This window comes from Pyxicephalus adspersus, chromosome 2 (genome assembly GCF_032062135.1).
Source record: "Pyxicephalus adspersus chromosome 2, UCB_Pads_2.0, whole genome shotgun sequence".
Taxonomy (NCBI): domain Eukaryota; kingdom Metazoa; phylum Chordata; class Amphibia; order Anura; family Pyxicephalidae; genus Pyxicephalus; species Pyxicephalus adspersus.
The window spans coordinates 113,841,882-113,860,959 of NC_092859.1; the positions used below are offsets into that span (position 1 = coordinate 113,841,882).

The window sequence follows — 19,078 nt, forward strand, 5'->3', positions numbered from 1 at the left end:
TAGGCTACATACATACGTGCAATAATTATCGACTAATGACTGATTGTCCGATAATCATTAACAAAAAAAGTGAACAATGACTATCCAACGGCGATGATGATCAAGGAATGTCGCTGGAATGAATGACCGTCCCAGCGGATCTGATTGGGCGAAGGTTGTTCGCAATCTATTGTATGTATGGTTGTTCAGTGATCGTGAATGTTTTGCGGTACACTTTGTCCTGTACATGTCACTTCCTGCATCATTCAAATGATCATATCTAGCGTGTGTACATTATTGGTGGATTATATTTGAGCGATCGTATCATTACAGCATGTACAGAATCCTGCACAATACAATTGTTTAAAATAATCGTGCATAATCTTTGATTGTTGTTAAATGTTCGTTTTCTAACGATAAATATTGCATGTGTGTACCTAGCCTTAGCAAGACTGTTTTCTTTTTTTGTTTGTTTTCTGATGCTGTACAGTGTCATACAATGTGCTGTGTCATGACTGCACTGTATTACAATTATACAAAGTGCAATTGGTTTGTTGAGGTCATTAAATGTATTTATGTTTTTCTCAGTAGTAGAGAGTACTAGAGCACCCTGACCCAAAGCATTCTGTTAATGTTTGACTCCATTGATAAGTACAGTTACACTGTGAATTGCACAAGAATCTAGATAAACAGTACAGATGTTAACCTAACAGTGAATATTTACAAAATGTGGCATTACTTAATCATTGTCCACCTGAAATATTAATTCTGGCAGTCCTGCCTGTTCAAAGCTTCACTGGGTAAATTCTTCACTCATTTTCTTTATATTTGAATACATCTTTGCTGCCAGGCCAGTTTTAAAATATGCACTTTGAAGAAAACTGATATCCCCAATATAATATGAGGTTCATTTATAAACAATTTGCATAGTCAGCTCATTCAATATTAGTGCTTGTTTGTGCAAACACAGGTGTATTGAAAGGTAATAGAACTAATAGAATTCAGTCTTGACCGCCTCAGCGATTATGACTTAAAGGGGCAGTGCAGCACCCTTTATATATTTTTTTTTTAAAAAGTTGCACTTAAAAAAACAAAAATATTTTACATATAAGTATATATATATATATATATATATATATATATATATTATTTATATGTAAAGTATAACTAAAAACATAACTAAAAATGTTGAGTTTAGGTCCACTTTAAGCACCATGCTGGATGATGTCAGAGCTCACACAGAGTTGATAACTTCCTCCTCTCATGAGAGTGACGGGCTTGGTGATTGGCTGCTAATCCCTGAACACTACAGCTGCAAGAAAGGGGAGGAGGTCATGCTCTCTGCTGTACACTTTACATACTAACAAAGCCAGATCTCTGTCACTTTGGAATCATTTCCAGTGACAGTAGAATAAGTGATGTACACATAGCCCTGGTAAGTTCTATGGAGAGCGGATTGGGGTAAGGGAGGACAGGTGAAAGGCACTGCACTGCATCCTGCCCCTTAGGAAACGACAAGGGCTATTTAGTAATCTGTTTGGAAAACAATGTCTGCAGACCACTGTACACACATTAGATCAGCCTTCCATAAGATAGCAATCCTTTTTAGTCATTGGATGATGTAACCCCTACAAATGTGCAGGAGTTACATTATTCCCGCCAGCTGAGCTCTGAACTACCGTACATGGCACATGTGCTGTACAGTTTAAACTCAAACAAAAAAACTACCAGGAGACAGAGTTCATTTTTTGATAGGTAGACTTTGAGTACTTTTTGTGCTGACCCAGCTGCCCTCCGTGTATACTCTTATGTAACTGCTGAGGAATGATAAGGTGTGATAATACAGAACAGTATTTCTCTACCAGGGGTTGTTTGGGTTTCCTGAGCAATGAGTTATCTCTGCCTTTCAGATAAGTAACTTCTAAAACCAGTGATCATTTTAGCAATACAGTATGGGCCATTCTCCAATGTACATTGGGAGGATTATTATTAGCTCTGAACTACCGTACATGGCACATGTGCTGTACAGTTTAAAACTCAAACAAAAAACTACCAGGAGACAGAGTTCATTTTTTGATAGGTAGACTTTGAGTACTTTTTGTGCTGACCCAGCTGCCCTCCGTGTATACTCTTATGTAACTGCTGAGGAATGATAAGGTGTGATAATACAGAACAGTATTTCTCTACCAGGGGTTGTTTGGGTTTCCTGAGCAATGAGTTATCTCTGCCTTTCAGATAAGTAACTTCTAAAACCAGTGATCATTTTAGCAATACAGTATGGGCCATTCTCCAATGTACATTGGGAGGATTATTATTATTAAAGATTTATATAGCACCGACATATTACACAGCGCTGTACATTAAATAGGGGTAACATATACAGACCGTGACACAGGAGGATTAGAGGACCCTGCCCCGAAGAGCTTACAATCTAGGAGGTAAATGAATGATCCAGTGACAGAGTCTCATTAAAACAGAACTACAGGAATATAAAAAAGGAATGTATAACGTGGTATCATTGGTGTGTATGAGGGGATGTTATGATCTGTGACCACCACTTGGACTGTTTTATGAAAGGGGCTGCACAGAGGGAGCCTGGGAATAATATTCCCACTAAACCATTATTTAACCCTTACACTGCAACGATAAGGCCTATAGACCGTCATGTGTGAGGCTGCTGGAGAAACATTCGGTAACACAGCGATAAAACAACACAGCAGCCCCTTCCTAATAATAATCTGATCTCATATTATCTGTTACCATTCTTGCCCGGCGCTTGACATTATACGTCAGATGTATAACCCGGAAACAATTAGGGAAAGGACTTCCGGGTAGAGCAAGATGGCAGCGCCCGTCTGGCAGCGTGCTGGAGTGTGAAGTGTATCGAGTGTAATCAGAAGGTGCGATATGGCGGGTCTGACGTTATTTATCCGGGGTCTTCCGGGGGATGCCAGCAATGAGGGTCTGGAGCAGCTTTTTAGTAACACTGGCCCCGTCAGACAATGCTTCGTGGTCAGAGACAAAGGTAATTTTCTTTCATAGTGACAAGATTACAGTCTAACTTCTGCGTCAGTAAAACTCCCTGCACCCACCAATTCCCAGCAACTCTGCATATAGGATCACAATGTCTCCCAGTACAGAACATGAGGCATTATGTGACTAGCTAAATATTTTACATACATGTGTCCAGATGTCTCAACAATTGATTAAATCTTCATCCGCGTAAATATTCTATATAGAGATAAATGTGAGTGTAAAAAGAAGCTGGAACAGGTTATGTTACTAATTAAAGCGAACCCAACCTAAAATAATCAAAAAGTCACCAGGCTTTATTGCTATATGTAAAAAAAACAAAATGGAGCCCTGGCGGCTTTTTGTTTTAATTGTGTGCTGTACAACGCATACACGTCTAGTTATGATCTTGGCTCTCTGTGTGGAGGTGCCTCACACAGCGGCAGCTTTTGGAGCCATTGTATCTCCTGCACATTCACACCCTCAGTGGTCCTTTAATGGCTGAAGAGGATCAGTGTCATGTCTGAAGTCTGCCCTGGTACCACCACCTTCGTCTGGACCTATCATGAAATCCCACATGTATTTGTATGTAGGAGTTGCATCCTTCTGGTCTGGCTAGTCAAGATGGTTGAAAATCTGGAACTTGGAAAGAGACAGTAATGAAGGTATCCTGGACCTGTCAATGCCACAGGGCAGATAAGGCTGTACCATAATTGGCAAGTATGCTGTTCCTACATTCTGGTTGTGGCAGAATACGCCCATGAAGAAAGTTCCTCTTTAAAGCAGAAGTAAACTAAAAACAAAAAAGTGACAACTAACCTTTAATCCTGCAGATCCCTCAATGGTGCTGGTCCTTCCCTCGATCTGTTTCTGTGTCGTCCTGTAATTTCTCTTTGCTAGTGCCGGGCAGCGCCATCTTCGGTCTTCTCTTCCATTTTCTTCCTGTCTTCTTGGCACGTCACCTGATCTCACACCTGTGTAGGTGACGGGTGGCGTAGCCCGCTGTAAAGGGGAAAAAAATTGGAGCCCATCTCGCTGTGCTTGCGTGAGATCGGCATCTGAAAAAGTGCCCTTTCTGTGCATGCCCATCCAGTGCCTCCCTAGATGTGGGACGTAGATACCCCTGGGGGCTCTGCACTCCCATCGATCAAGACTTAACGTACAGCGCTGCGCTATATAAATACTGTTTAATATTATTATGTGGGTCCTGAGAAGTCCATTGTTTTGTGTAATTGGGCTATAATGAAAAATCTGAGGGGGGGTCTGTAATAAAATACCGGGAAAACACAGATCTTTAAGTTACCACTGGGTTTCATTTAGTTTAGTAAATGACAGTGTATAGTGACAGTTTTATTCTGTTATTATGAAAAAAATCTTACTTTGTCTTCAATCGCTTGTTCTTTCAGGTACAGAAAAATGTCGTGGTTTTGGATATGTCACATTTTCCATGCTGGAGGATGCCCAGCAAGCAATGAAAGATATCAAGACATACGATGGGAAGAAAATCGAGGTCTTGGTGGCCAAAAAGAAGCTCAAGGAGAAGGATAAGAAATCAAAAAGAAAAGGTACACATGGCTAATTGTAATGGGGGGGTTTATAGCAGAATTAAAGGTAAACAAATAAAAAAAACTATAAACCGACAAAAGGGTCAGGTGATGTCCTCTCCTCCGGGCTTCTTCACCCCCCCCCCCCCGTTCTGTTCTGGGTTTGGAATCTTCATCCACATTGATTGGTCAGGCTGGTAAGATGTAACGCGCCAGGACAGGAAAGTACATTTTTTTTATTGCTGAAAAAACACCTGTCCTTTCTGCAATGAAAACCCTGCCTACTCACAATTTTTTATATTTAGTTCTGCATGTCTGCAGTGTACCTTTTATGTGTTTTGTAGGTGACAAAATGAGCTATTCCTACAAAAAGATGCCCATGTGTTTGATATTTCTGTTTCAGAAACTGCTGAGCCCTCAGTGGAAAAGAAGCCTAATGACAAAAAAGGACAACATAAAAAAGCAAGACTTATCATCCGAAACTTGAGTTTCAAGGTATTAATTATAACATTGTAGTACAAATAATGATTCTAGAATACTGTCCAGTGTGATGGGATGTGAGTATTGCATGTAGTAACTGGATACTGCAAGTGTTGGAAAACGATCTGATAGTATGTGTGTATATGAATGAGATACTGCTGTATACATGTGCATGTGTTTTTTGGGCTTTTACTGTGTTTTTCTGAACTTTGCTTACATTAAGTGTGTTTGGATAATTTTATTAGCACTTGTTCAGCAAAATAGGGTAAAGCACAGTATTTTATAACCGTGTTGTGTGAATCCAGGTTGACATAGTATTCATTTGTACCATTAGCCTAGCACTGATGAAAGTAGCAAGCTAAGAGTTTTATTAATATTATATAACATATTTAAGTACGGACTGTTACCTACATATTTCTGATTTTACTTTTCTTCAACAGTGTTCTGAAGAAGATCTCAAGAAACATTTTTCTGCTTTTGGAACTGTGCTGGAGGTGAACATCCCAAAAAAGCCAGGTGTGCACCTTTCTAACTAACATGTGTATTTGGAAACCTTACTTTCAGTGGTCAAAGTAGTCATTTGCTGTTTGACTTAATTATGATACCTCAACATTCCCTTGTAACCACAACAAAATGATTTAGCTCCACTCATTCAACCTACCTGTCTGCTAATAAAAGTGTATAAGTTATATATATTTGAATCCCCATGAATTGTCCTTCAGACATTTACAGTGCATCTGAAAAATGAATTTTTCCTAGTTGTAATGCTAAATGTTATAGCACTTCTGTATTAAAATAAAACTCTTCATTAAAATTGAACAAAATGGGATCGGGAAAAGGCAGTTCAAAATCTTTAACAATTATATTTCCTGAATTGTGTTGCTGGATAGTTTATAATATAGTTATAAAAGTTTTTTTATTATTTATCTCTGATAACTGGTATAACCAAACTTTTTTTTTTTTCAGATGGAAAAATGCGAGGCTTCGCTTTTGTGCAATTAAAGAATATGCTGGAAGCCAGCAAAGCACTGAAAGGCACAAACATGAAGAATATAAAAGGTGGGGGGGTTTGTAAATAACACTAGCATATGTAAGAATATCTTTTTAATGGCACGAAAAAGCTCCCAAAAGTTTTATATGTAAAAATGATTATAAGCACTTTAAGCTATGACCGTGACAGACCTTCAAAACTGCCATTCTTTGTACATCAGCCACTCATCTCCAATTGCCAATGGGTTTGCCAAAAGAGAGTGAATTATTTAAAGAGAAAAAAACAATAATTATATGACCTATTTAGAAGGATAGATAAATGCACACACAAAATGCTTTCAAGCATATTGCAAAATGACATCAAATTGTTTGTTTACTTTTCAAAAAAGAATCCTCAAAAAAAACAATTGAAGTTACAATTACATCTTTTTCTCTTAGGCAAGGAAAAGAGTTATGTATCCCTTTTTGATTAGTCCAAAAAAACTTGAGAACAGTGTTTCTCATCCAGGGGTCTTGAGCTACAAGAAATGTAACTCTCAGGTCATTTGAACTGACACCAATAAATAATTTTGGCTCTCTGTAATAGTATAATTTTTCCCACTAGCCAGCAATGTAAGATAAATTCTTCCTACTGACGACCATGCTAATATACTTTGAGCTGTGGATATAGTAATTATAGCAGGGGTTCCCCTACGGACCTAAAGGTATTTTAAAAATTCCTCATGTGAAAAAGGTTGAGAAGGGCTGCTCTAGACAAATCAGTGTTGCATCTGTGGTGCCAAGAAGTAAGTTTCATGAAAATAGTTTTTATAGATATTAATGTGAATGTCAATTGAATAAACCAAATAAATGTATTTCCCTTTCAATGCACCAAAAATCTCAATCTTCTACCTTCTGCTTATACTATGAACTTCCCCAATTATGAAATCCCATAATATAAATATATGTACTGAAAATTTTAACTTTGATAATAATGATATTTTGATCTTTAGTCTCTGTGATTTTCATAGTCTTAAAATGTAACTTGGTTGTGTTTTGCAGACCGTACTGTTGCTGTTGACTGGGCTGTAGCAAAGGACAAATACACAGCTACTCAGGGAGCAACTCCCAATGGTAGGTTTATTGCTCACTTAAACGGATATCTTGTATTGTTTATTTTAAGGAAGGGGTTACTCCTGTTCACTACTTTACAGATTTTAATTATGAGTTGTCCTCCTAAGTTTCTTTGAATCGGACACATATTAAAGAATATACTAGAACAAGGAAGGGGCAGAAAGGTTTCAGGATCTCCCTAAGCAATCCTTGGGCATAAAGTAAATAGAAAATTAGACAATCATTTAGGCCTGTGAAAGGTTTCATTGCTTTCCCATTCCATAAAGCAATTGGAAATACCTGATGAATGTTGAGAAAATCTTCTGAAAGAAGCTTAATAGCATACTGCTTCCATTGACTGTTCCTTGATTATTTGCTGTCTTGAACATCAAATTTACAGGCAGACTTTTGAACATCTGCTCCACTTCTGTGTGTTTTGGATACCTGACCCTGTGATCCAGTTTTTCTTGTTGACCACGGTGTCATTTTGTATCCTGATTGCATTGCCAACAGTGACTCTTACAGGAAAATTAAGTTACGAGGAATAGGGTTGAATGTTTGTGATGGAAAATCTTTAGGTAAATAAACCTTGCTTGTGTGTTTTCGGCTTTTGCTTGGCTTCTTACTGTATAGAATTATGAGCTACTTCATTATTTTAAATAAATGCTAAATTCTAAAACTTTTTGAATATGTAGTGCAGGGAAATAAATGTAAAAGCTGAACAGTTAAAAACCTGTTATGATTTCACTTTTGTAAAAGGAAAATAAATGCAGGCTTACCTGTGAAATACTTATATGAACTTTGTCAGAGAATCACTATGGGCCCTGGGAGTTAGATCTGCCAGTTTCTGTTCCCCCTAGCTGTTTTACCTGATTCTGATAACACGCAGTGTTTTTAACTTTGCAAGTGTAGGGCCCTTTGATACTATTCAGAAACTGGAGGCAGGAAGATATGATGTGTGTGTATTATCAGCATAACTTTAAAGACTCTGTAATTAAGACCAAAAAAGACCTTCACTATGAAGGCTGCCCTCTGACTAATACGAATGTGCTTGCGCGAAAGCTTAAAAGCTTACCCACTCAAAATCTCCAAACACTAGCATGACAAAAGGATCGGGATCCTGCTGCTGAGATTCCAGCCTTTATTCGAGGGAATGGACAGGGATATCAACCCTCAGGAAGTCCAGAGTCATCATCAGACAAACTTATATTTACATGAGATGGTTGTTTTATTAGCCTGACCAGTTATAGTTTGAATGCATACTTTGTTTATTACACACCTATTTGTTTTAGAAACAAATAAAAATACTGAAGAGTGTAAAGCAGAAGAGAGTGATGAGGATAAAGAAGCAGCTTCCTCAGATGATGATGAAGGAAAAACAACATCACTAAATGTTGAAGGCAATTCGGAAGAAGAGGACAACAATGATGCATCAAGTGACATAGAAGACCGTGAGCAAGAGGAGCCAGAAGAGGAGAAGAAAAGGCCCAAGGCAACAAAAAAAGCACAGAAACTGTAAGTGCAAAGCTTTTTAGATTCAGAAGATTGTAGTGATGTTGCAAATGTTTTAAGGGAAATTATAATTGTTTTATATAAATATGGTTAGACAAAAAAGGTACTGTTTAAGATTTTAGAGTAAATAATGAATTTTTACATACATTGGGCCAGATTTATTAAAGCTATCCAAGGCTGGAGAGGATACACATTTTTCAGTAAGGCTGGGTGATCCAGCAAACATGGAGCTGATTTCCTAAAAGTAATTTGCTATTTTTTAGCAAACGTTTTTAATCCTGGACCAAGCCAGATCATCCAGCTTCACTGATAAAAGTGTATCTTCTCCAGTCTTGGAGAGTTTTAATAAATCAGGTCCATTGTGTCTGTTCTTTTTGAGACAATAAGTGGCTTCATGTCAGATTTTTTTTTTTTTTTTAAAAGTCCTTTATTTACCTTGCCAAAGCAATAACTTCTTCCTTATCAGATGACTCGGGATGTTTTAGATTGATTTTTGTCTGGAGCAGTATCTGTGGTAGTGTTCCCTTGAGTTACCTCAAAGTGCTCTGTTTGTTTACAAAGATTGGCTATTGATAATTCAATACAGATATAAATCAACAGTTAAAAATGCTTTGATTCAAAATGAGCAACCAACATAACATTAGCATGATTAAAGATCAGAGGAGGTGAATCTTGAACATACCACCAATATATCACGCAATTGTTTTTATTTTTTATGGGGCTAAAATTTGCCCCATTGTTTTTTTCTTATATATTAACCACTTCACTACCCGGTACCATTTTCAATATGATGCTTGTTGGTGATAGCGGGTAACAGAATGTACACAAACTTGAGGTTTTATTTACATGGTAGAGCTGGATATGGGTTTTCTAACAGTTTAGTGCTAGTGGTCACAGCAACTTTTTGTTTTTTCACACCAGAGGAAACCATGCATTCTAGGTTTGCCTGTCCATTCGCATTGATCAGCAAAATAATGATGGAATGTTAGTATAGAGAGCAGTGGGGATACACTGAACATCTGTAATCTGAAATGACACTGAAAGTTGCTCACTTGAAAGTTGCTCACTCGCTTTGGTTAACGGCTGTCTTTGTCAATCTATCACTGGCTGTAGAAGAAGCATGGGATAGCATGATCCATACTCAAACCACTTTAATTGAGCCCAGAGCTCCCTCAATTTTTCTTTTTTACTTTTAAATGTAATATTCTAGGGAGATTGAGGAAAAGTCACTACGATCTTTTTAATAGCATCCTTTCAGTCAGACATTCATACTAGAATTTGCCTTTCAAAAAAAGTAACCTCAGCAAATTATTTTTCTTTAGTTGCAGAGGAGGTGCTCATAGTAGTCATAAAGAGTTAGGGCAGGGAAGGGCTCCAGGTGTGCCAAATAATGGTTTAAATTGTGAACCCTGATATGTGTTTTGCATCGTAATTTTAGTCTAGGGTGGTTCTTAATATTTTTAGTGTAAATCTAAAATTGTCATAGGATTTCTATTTCTAATTGATTTTTCCCCCTCAAATTCCATTATGGGTTGTTATAAATTATTTACCCATTAGGTCTGTTAAAAAAGCTCTTGCCAAAAACAAGAAGGTTGCTGACAGTGAAGATGAGGAGGAAGATGATGATGATGATGACAAAGATGAGGATCATGACGATGATGAAGAGGAGGATGACAAAGCTGCAGATTCTGAGCAGGACAGTGACATGGATGATGATGATGATATGTCAGAGGATTCTGAGAGTAAGAAAAAAGGTACACAGTTTATTTATTTTGCATTGCTTTTATATTTAGGTATGTCCACATCATTGAGTGTCATCAAATGTGTCATCCTGTTGTTTTACAGATAAGAATGAAAAGAAGAAAAAGCAATTGCCATCTGATGTTGGTGAAGGAAAGACTTTGTTTATCAGGTATGTTAAAGCTAGTTAATTCTTGAAATCTGGTCATCTTAATTAGTTGTTTGTTGATTCTAAAGAGATTTTTTCATTATGACAAGTCCCCTTAGCAATATTAAAGAGGTACATATTCACCTGAAAGTGGTTTTTGCAGAACAGCTCTCTTCTGCATTTTGGTGCTCTATTTACCCCAGAACTGGCACTGTTTTTGGTAGTCTGAGCATACTGCATGTGCGAGTTATATTGGACAGGGTTTTATTGCGGAAAGGGACAGGCTATGCCCTTCCTGCAATAAAACATACTCGCCTCCCTGATCGCTCCCTTAACTGTCAAAATTGCTGAGCTCAGTGATGGTCATAGGGGTACCCAGCAAATCCTGGCTTCCCCTGCGTCTGCCGGGACCTAATGAACACCTGTGTGCCTGGCAGTTGCGCCAGGCCAGTCAAGATAAAGAATAAGATGGTGGCACCTGTGGTGGAATGGGGACAGGTGAATAAACACAGGGTTTAGTTCTGCTTTAAAGATTCTGGAAATCTGTTACATACTCAATACAGCATACAGAATAATTTTCTACCAACACATCAAAATATGGGCAGTGGGGTGTATTGTAAATGCACAGTAGTTTGGCATGTATGTGGAAGCCAAAGTTCCAGTGTGGTAGCATGAGGCTCGGATAAGAAAGATCCTTGTTCTTACTGGGAAATAAACCCTGGAGAGGTGGGGGCAAAACAATCGCTAACCAACATGGCGGCCCACTAAGAACTATAGTAGTAGATTCATGATGTCCATGCCTGAATGATAATACTGTTCATCCATATAGTTGAACATTGATATTGGGACCCACAGTGTAAAGTAGATAGAGGAGGCAATATTTTTTCACTGGTAGGAATGTTTAGGTGCAATTGTGGGAATCCCTGCTTAGTGTTACCAGCATATCTAATTTCACCTGATTCATGCTCAGATAAATATCTTTTTAAGGAAAAGCTTAGAATTGACAGGCAGGAACAACCACCAAATAAATGCTTATCTTTCTGTATACACTTACGGTCACTATGACAAAATACATCATGTATCTGACCATAGGGGACCATTCTTTTCTTGATGCAATATTTGACTTTCAAACACAGAAATGCCTTTTAAAGTCTCTTTTTTTTTCTCACCTTTAGGAACCTGTCTTTTAATTCTGAGGAGGAGGACTTGGAGGAATTGCTGCTGAGATTTGGAAATATAAAATATGTCCGCATAGTGGTTCATCCTGACACTGAGCACTCCAAAGGTTTGCGCGTTGTCATTTTATTGCAATTACACAGCCTTTTCCAACAGCATGTGACATACCCTTTTTCAGGGCAGAGAATTAGGGAATTTGTTAGGCTTCACCACCCTAAGAACCGGGTTCATTTGCCAGTTTGTACAGTAACTTTTTGCTCCTTTACCAAGTAATGGTTAAAAAAACAATGTAATGCCCAAGTTGGGAATCACATTTTAGGTATTACTGTGCGATATTTCCTAAGATTGTCTTTCACTCAGTTTATCTGTTAGGCATACCAGCCAATCCAAGTTTGAAGTGGAACGTCAGGATGCCCCAGAAATAGATACTGATAGATGTCTTAACCATTTCAAAAAAGAGAAGCTAATATCATCATTGATGTCCATTCCACCCTTGGGTAATAATGGGTATGAAAATGACATCACTTTACCATAAGCAAAGGTTTAAATTGGAGGGTGTGAACACATCAGTTAGGCATTGTTGATGTTGGGACATCTTCTTTGTTTATTCGGATGGGTGGATCAGTCACAACAGTTTTTTTTTTTTTTTTTTTTTTTTTTTAACTAGCTTTATCCATAAGTAGCAAACTTTATCGGCAGGCCATATGATAGCCAGGTAATACAGCAATAATGCTTTGTAATTTATGTTCAAGCAACCAATATACAATTTAAATCCTAATGCCGCTTTCTTTTTTAGGTTGTGCCTTTGTCCAGTTTGTGGATAAGCAAGCTGCAGAAAAGTGCTTAGAGGCTGCCAGAGATGAATCTGAGGTATGACAGCTGTGCTCAAACATATTTTTTTATATTTTTCATATATTAATCTAAATTAAGAAAGAAAAAAACACAAAAAACTGTGCAAATTATAGTTTTTTTTAGAAAATAAAGAGAGGTGCTTATTTATACATAAAAATACAGCAAAATAGTTTGTCATGAGCATAAACCTAGTGCACAAAATGTGTCTGTCAGTGCTAAATGGTAAATCAGTAGAAATGCCATTATCATACAGAGAACAAACACTACACATCTATATTACACAATGTAAGGAACCATGGGGACTTGCAGTTTTTCTATATTGAGGAATCTGATATTGCAGTCCCTATGCTGCGTTGTAGTGTTCAGACATAAATTGTGAAAACTACCTGCAGAGTGAAAAAATTGTACTTTATTTTGCTGCTAGTTTACAATACCTTCTATTGACTGTTATTACACAGGATGGAGGTTTGAAGCTTGCTGGGAGAAAGCTGATGGTGGATCTTGCTGTGAGCAGGGACGAGGCAGGGAAACTACGTCAAAAGAAAGTCAAAAAACCTACAGGGACAAGGAATCTGTATTTGGCAAGAGAAGGCTGTGAGTATTCTGTATATGCTTGTGAATGCGTTTTGCACACTTTAGGTAATCCTCACTAAAATGCTTAGTCTGATTTCACTGCATATTGTGCGCTTATCACACTGTTCTTTAGATGCTTCAGCATGTCAGGTACAGCCCCATTATCCTTGCTTGAGGACATCCAGCATCATCTAGGCCTTTCCTATAGAAATCGACGGTTCCTGGGCTTCCTTCTTTATTCATTTTGGGTTTTCAAAATATGGAGAATGGGTATTACGTATAGCTTGTTTTGAAGGGTTGCCAGGAGATTTATATCCTTATACATAAAACCTTATTATTGAAAGAGGGGTGTACTTTTCTTTCTCAGGACTGTATGTTAGTTTCTCATTTTTGGAAAATATATTTTTAATCTAGAATGGCCCTTGAATTGGCATAAATGACATTGTAATTAAAATATATTGAATAAATCTCCCATATTAACAGTGATTCGGGCAGGAACAAATGCTGCTGAGGGATTGAGTGCGGAAGATCTGGCCAAAAGAGCTCGGGTAAGCATGAATATGTTAGACCATTACTATGAAGCTTTATTTGCAAAGCACATGTGATGACCACAGCAATCAACTTTAATTTTAATTATACCTTTTAAAATGACTCCATAATCTGCCTGCTGCCAGATAGGAATGTTTAATTTTTTATTTACACTGTAGGACTGTTTAGGAATGTTTACATTTTTATTTCCACTGAACTGGTAAGTGAGCCATACATTTTTATTTCCCCATGTTTATTTTTTTTTATTTTTATTTTTTAGTTTGAAGAGATAAAAAGGGCTAAATTAAGGAACCCGAATATTTTTGTATCAAAGACCCGCCTTTGTGTTCACAACATTCCCAAATCTGTGGACGACAAAAAATTACGTCAGTTGTTTCTGTCTGCCGCAGGTGGAGGTCGTTCTGTTAAAATTAAGGAGGTAAGTATCCTGAAACAAAATTTAATTTCATTGGTAAATCAAATATCATTAGGTACCTTTTTTTCAATCCAAAGAGAGAGAGCCAGTTCTGTTGGAGATCTCCCAGAAGGGAACTCTAGTTTACATGGACTTTTTTGTTTTTTCTCTCCAGAAGAAAACCTTTCCATCCTTGAGCTTAAGCCAAAACAAGCTTTTTATCTTTGATTTGTCCCCCAACAATCACAGTACAATGAGAGATAATATGGCCTTTCCTCTACTATCAGAACCTGCCAGCTAATGGGGTATGATTTCTCAGGAAGACACTTCCCTGCTATTTTTAGCTGTTGTTTTGTATTTTCCTTTTTCACCTCTCAAAGTACACAATCTGCTGAAAGAAAAAACATGTCTGCTCAGTGTTCTTCCCTCCCTCTTTTAGCCCGGTGCACCACCCAACATTTTTCAGTAACTATATGGCTGTTTTTGATCACAATACAGGGGTTGCCACCCACCTACAGCTTCTTTCCACCCAGCTTGAAAAAATATCCGGGAAGAATACTGGAGTGAATAAGAAACTCCTTTCTGGCTCTCTCTAAACTAGCTAAACTAAAAATACAGGTTACACTAATTGTGGAATCTTTTGAGTTTTGCTAATTGACCTCCCATGTGATGGTGACCTCATAGTTACTTGGCAGACTTGCTACCATAACACCAAAGCTCTTTGGCTTTCTGTAAGGGCCATTCTTTCCACTGACCTTCATTGTTAGGTGTATTGGCTTCCCATTGGCCTCCTATAGTTTTAGCAGCATTTCCCAAGGACCTTAAAAAACTTTTCAAGGGTTGCTCTTGTGTAAAAAGGTTAAAAAAGGCTAAGCAAGACAAATTTTTTATTTTCCTCCCAAATCTGAAACTTCACAAATATCTACATTTAGTTTTTTGCTATGCAACATAGTTTATCTATCTGACATTCCCTGTTAGTTGTTAGATTATGATTTTTCCTACATGAACAGAGAATATACATAGCATATTACAGCAGTTCTCATAGTAAAAAAAAGTTTTCATCCCAACCCACTGAATTTTTTTTTCTCCTAACATTTTGATCAATAATTACTATGTTCCAGTTGTTAGTATTGAATAATATAAATCTTTAGGGCTCAATAACACCTCTCCATTTTGCTGTAGTGCATTATTGTAGCAATGTACATCTGCTACTTTTATATGTATCATGGAAACTCCACAATGAATTTAGAAAGCAAGATTTTACATGTTGCGCTTTACATTTTATTTTCCCATTACAATGCATCACAGCTTTTTTAACTGTACTTTTTGTTTTCTTGTTAGTCTCGTGTAATGCGAGATATGAAGGGCTTGGCTGGAAATTCGAAGGGGCAGTCTCTAGGTTTCGCCTTCGTGGAATTTAGTGAACATGACCATGCACTGGCAGCTCTCAGGCAGGTCAACAATAATCCAGATATCTTTGGACCCAAAAAGGTGAGAAACCAGTCATGCCTTTGTTTTATTTATAGTATATTTTAAAGCATAATCTATATGCATTTAATACTATGTGAAAATGTTTCCATTTGTATCTATTTTTGACAAACTAAGGTTTATATGTTAACCTACTAATCTAGGTTGTAGATTCAAGATGGTGCGTTTAAACCTAATAATTGCACACTTTTTATTTTTATTTTCAGAGACCAATTGTGGAATTCTCCCTCGAGGACATGAATAAAATCAAACTGAAGGAAAAGAGGACTCAACGCAGTCTGGTGAGAATTGTAACCCCTATTGGCAAAAGATTACAAATTATATTTTTTAATGTAAACAAAATCTTTAGTATATTAACATGATTTTATTACATGTTTATATTAACCTTGTATGTTATTACCTCTTTTTTGCTGAATCCAATAAACAATGGTCTGCGGTCTGGTAGTAATATCATAGAAATTAGAATTCATGTCATATAGCTGATGAATGATGGCCAGTCACTCCCAAGGGGCACAGAGATTGATAAAACAGATCTAAAAATCGTGTTTGATTTTTATTTTTCCTCACAAGTTACATATAACTAGTTGTTGTCTGCCTACTCCTTTCCTCTCCATAGGATTGAACCTGAATATTTGAGCACTTCAGAGAATTGTGCCTGAGGACAAAGAGATTGTATCTGCAGGTCTAACTGCCCTATTGGGTTCATAGGCATTTAAATGCAGTTTTACTGAAGGAAGAAAGCTTATTGAATAGAATTTGAAAAAAAGATGCATCTACTGGAATGCAGCTAATGTTTGTAACTTTGATGTATTGATAATGCTAATAATTCTGTTTTGTGATTGCAGGAGGTATTGAGACAAAAGCAGGCAAAAGCACTAGCTGCAGGCAACCCTCAGGCACAGCCAGCTCAGGGTAAAGCAAAGAAAAAATTGCAAAAGAGTGGTGAAAAATCTCAAGCTGTTGGTGGAGGGAAGGCAGAGCTTAAACAGAAGGTAATAGCTGGTGCAAAGGCCTCATCTGGGGAGCCACCTGTAAATAAAGCACAGGCAACTGACACTGCTGCACAGAAAACCTTCAAAGGAAAACAAAAGGCGGTTGATGACAACAAAGACTTGGTAGGGGAAGTGCAGGAAGAAAAAGAACAGCCATCACGACGCGTTCCTTGGTCTGGATTTCAAACGAAAGAAGAACTTGAACTAGAGGAGCTTGAAGATGGAAAGAAAAGAAGGAAAGTCTTACATATGCCATCCCATACAGGACCCAAAATAAGGTAGGAAGACATTACATTCTTGTGTCATGTGGTCTTTTTTAAGTCTCTATTGTTGGATAAATCATTTAAACCTGTAAAGACCTGCTAGAACAATTTTCTGTGTCATTATAAATACAAAGCTCAATTGAACCCTCTGAAGTCCCAACAACCCTCCAGCTGCTGACAAGTCACTTAAATTTTAGATTTGTTGCTGCTGGCCTTTAAGGGGATAAGGCAGCTCTTAAAATAGCTGGACTGTGTGCAGAAAAATGTGTTTTTAATATACGTTGTGCATTTGATTTGATCTTGTGGACTGTAGTCTTATTACACCATTTCTCTAAAACACTGAGAGGATATCTGTTTTTTTTTATTCTAGAGCTCGTGACAAGGGTAAGCTTCAGATGTTGGCAAACAAGCCCAAACCTCATCAGCAAAGCCGAAAACAGCAAAGGTTAAAAGCACCTGAAAGACAGGTATGATATTAAAAAGTTTTACAAGCAGCAGTGGCTAAAGCCAATACTTAAATGCTTCTGTATTATCTTTTAAATGCCTGAAGCCCCCCCTTAAACTGCACAAGGAGCAAATTACAGTTTACATAACAAATGATACAATATAGCGGTGTTGCTTTAATGAAAAGAATTGTAGTTGCTGCAGATTGGTTCATGTTCTGTACTTTGAATTAGTGTTTCAAAATGTATCCTTTATGTCCACAAACATTTGTTTATAATAACGTCTTTTCACTGTATTTGGTCATGTTTACATCTGTTTGTTGTGGCACTAATGCATATAATGAACATTGGTTTGTTTTAGTGCCATTCATTTATGTACAACTTCTTTTCATGTGCTCCGTGTGGTTGCTTCCCTGCCTTATTACTACATGACAGTCAGCAGCTATGCTATGGCACTGTAGTTTTCATTAAATAATTTTAAGAGATTTGATGATGATTTTGAAGTAATGAGCAGTCTAGGCATCGGAAGACAACAAAACCTTGATTTGAGGTTGAAATAGTTTTCTTTATCCCAGTGATGCTAACATCTGGGTTTTTTTTCAGGCACCTTCTAAGAAGCAGCCACCACGACGGGACCAAGCAGAGACTCGATTCAATCAGCTGGTGGAACAGTATAAGCGTAAGATCCTAGGAAAGCCCAACACAGCCGTTCCAGCTAAAAGAAGCAAGTGGTTTGAGGACTAAGCCGGATAGGTCACCTAACTGACTGGCCACTGTATATTTCTTTGCCCTATTGGATTTTACTCATATTTAGAGATCTGCCTGAAAAGGAAGAAGATATGGGACACATTTTAATTATCTAAGAGGGCATGTTTTAAAATATCTTAATATCATGAAGACAGTACTTGTGGGAGGAGTGCTATTCTTGATACCCTATTAATGCCCAAATGTGTATGTGTTACCTCATTACATAGCTGTATGTTAATGAGGGGCTTATTGTCACCTAAACTCATACAGTGTTTGTTTGGGTATGCTATTTGAAGTCTTCAGTTATAGTTGGTAATCAAAACCTTTTTGTTATGGTTGTCTGCTAACTGTCTTTTTGTGGGCATCTCAGTATGAATAATGACCTATGTAGACCATGCCCCCAAACAATTTTGTTTTATAAAGAAATGAAAGAGGAGAAAATAGCAGTTTGTGAGACTGTGTATTTGAGTTTTTATATCTACACACTTTTTTTTTTTACCAACCACTTTTAGGGTGCTCCTTGTGAGCGGTGAACATTTTGTCTGAATATAAGATGTATGGTATTACTTTTAATCTTGGTGTGCATTGTGATTTTTATCCTGATCTGTAATCCAGCCTAAAAACAACTCACACTCTGTACAGTGGTTTAGTGTAGTGAAGAACAGTCACTGCTGCTCTATGTCCTTGTACAGAGTGACTGGTCTTGTATCTGCCCGCCATGTAGTTCTCTGAAAGCAGCTTGTGTAGTGGGTGAAACTTCTAGCTTCCTCCCACAACTTTGTTCTCTGCATAGGGTTTAAAAAACATACTGCTGATGCTACTTTTACAAGGTGTTAAAGTGGACTTAATCGGGAAAACAAAAAAACATTAGAAGGTAGTACTTTTTGATAAAAGTTGAGTTACATCAACCATTTAATAAACAGGTTGGCTGTCAGCACAAGTTAAGTATGTGTCCTAATTAGCAAGTATTCTGTGCCGATTGTGGCAGAAGCACATGACCCACCAACGAGTTTAGTTCCACTTTAATTGAGGATTAAAATTGGGTTTAAGGTTCCCCTTGTCAGCGGCTGTGCCAAATTGTTTGCAGGTTCCGGGCCAGTAACC

The 19,078-nt window shown here is 37.6% G+C and overlaps 1 protein-coding gene across 1 annotated transcript; it reads left to right on the top strand.

Moving 5' to 3' along the window:
- The first annotated feature begins 2,789 nt into the window (after positions 1-2,789).
- RBM28 (RNA binding motif protein 28) lies at positions 2,790-18,547 on the top strand. The gene is made up of 19 exons (XM_072401944.1): positions 2,790-3,004; positions 4,398-4,556; positions 4,939-5,030; positions 5,456-5,531; positions 5,982-6,074; positions 7,047-7,118; positions 8,390-8,612; positions 10,167-10,363; positions 10,455-10,521; positions 11,673-11,782; positions 12,470-12,543; positions 12,984-13,119; positions 13,582-13,646; positions 13,907-14,065; positions 15,383-15,532; positions 15,736-15,810; positions 16,375-16,799; positions 17,155-17,251; positions 17,831-18,547. The coding sequence occupies exons 1-19, from the start codon at positions 2,887-2,889 to the stop codon at positions 17,969-17,971; spliced, it is 2,529 nt and encodes an 842-aa protein (XP_072258045.1). The 5' UTR covers positions 2,790-2,886; the 3' UTR covers positions 17,972-18,547.
- The last annotated feature ends 531 nt before the right edge of the window (positions 18,548-19,078 follow it).

Coding starts and splice junctions, on each gene's coding strand:
- RBM28 (XM_072401944.1), top strand. CDS start 2,887: ATGGCGGGTCTGACGTTATTTATCCGGGGTCTTCCGGGGGATGCCAGC. Junction 7,119..8,389: donor TCAGGGAGCAACTCCCAATG/GTAGGTTTATTG, acceptor TATTTGTTTTAG/AAACAAATAAAAATACTGAA. Junction 11,783..12,469: donor TGACACTGAGCACTCCAAAG/GTTTGCGCGTTG, acceptor TTTCTTTTTTAG/GTTGTGCCTTTGTCCAGTTT.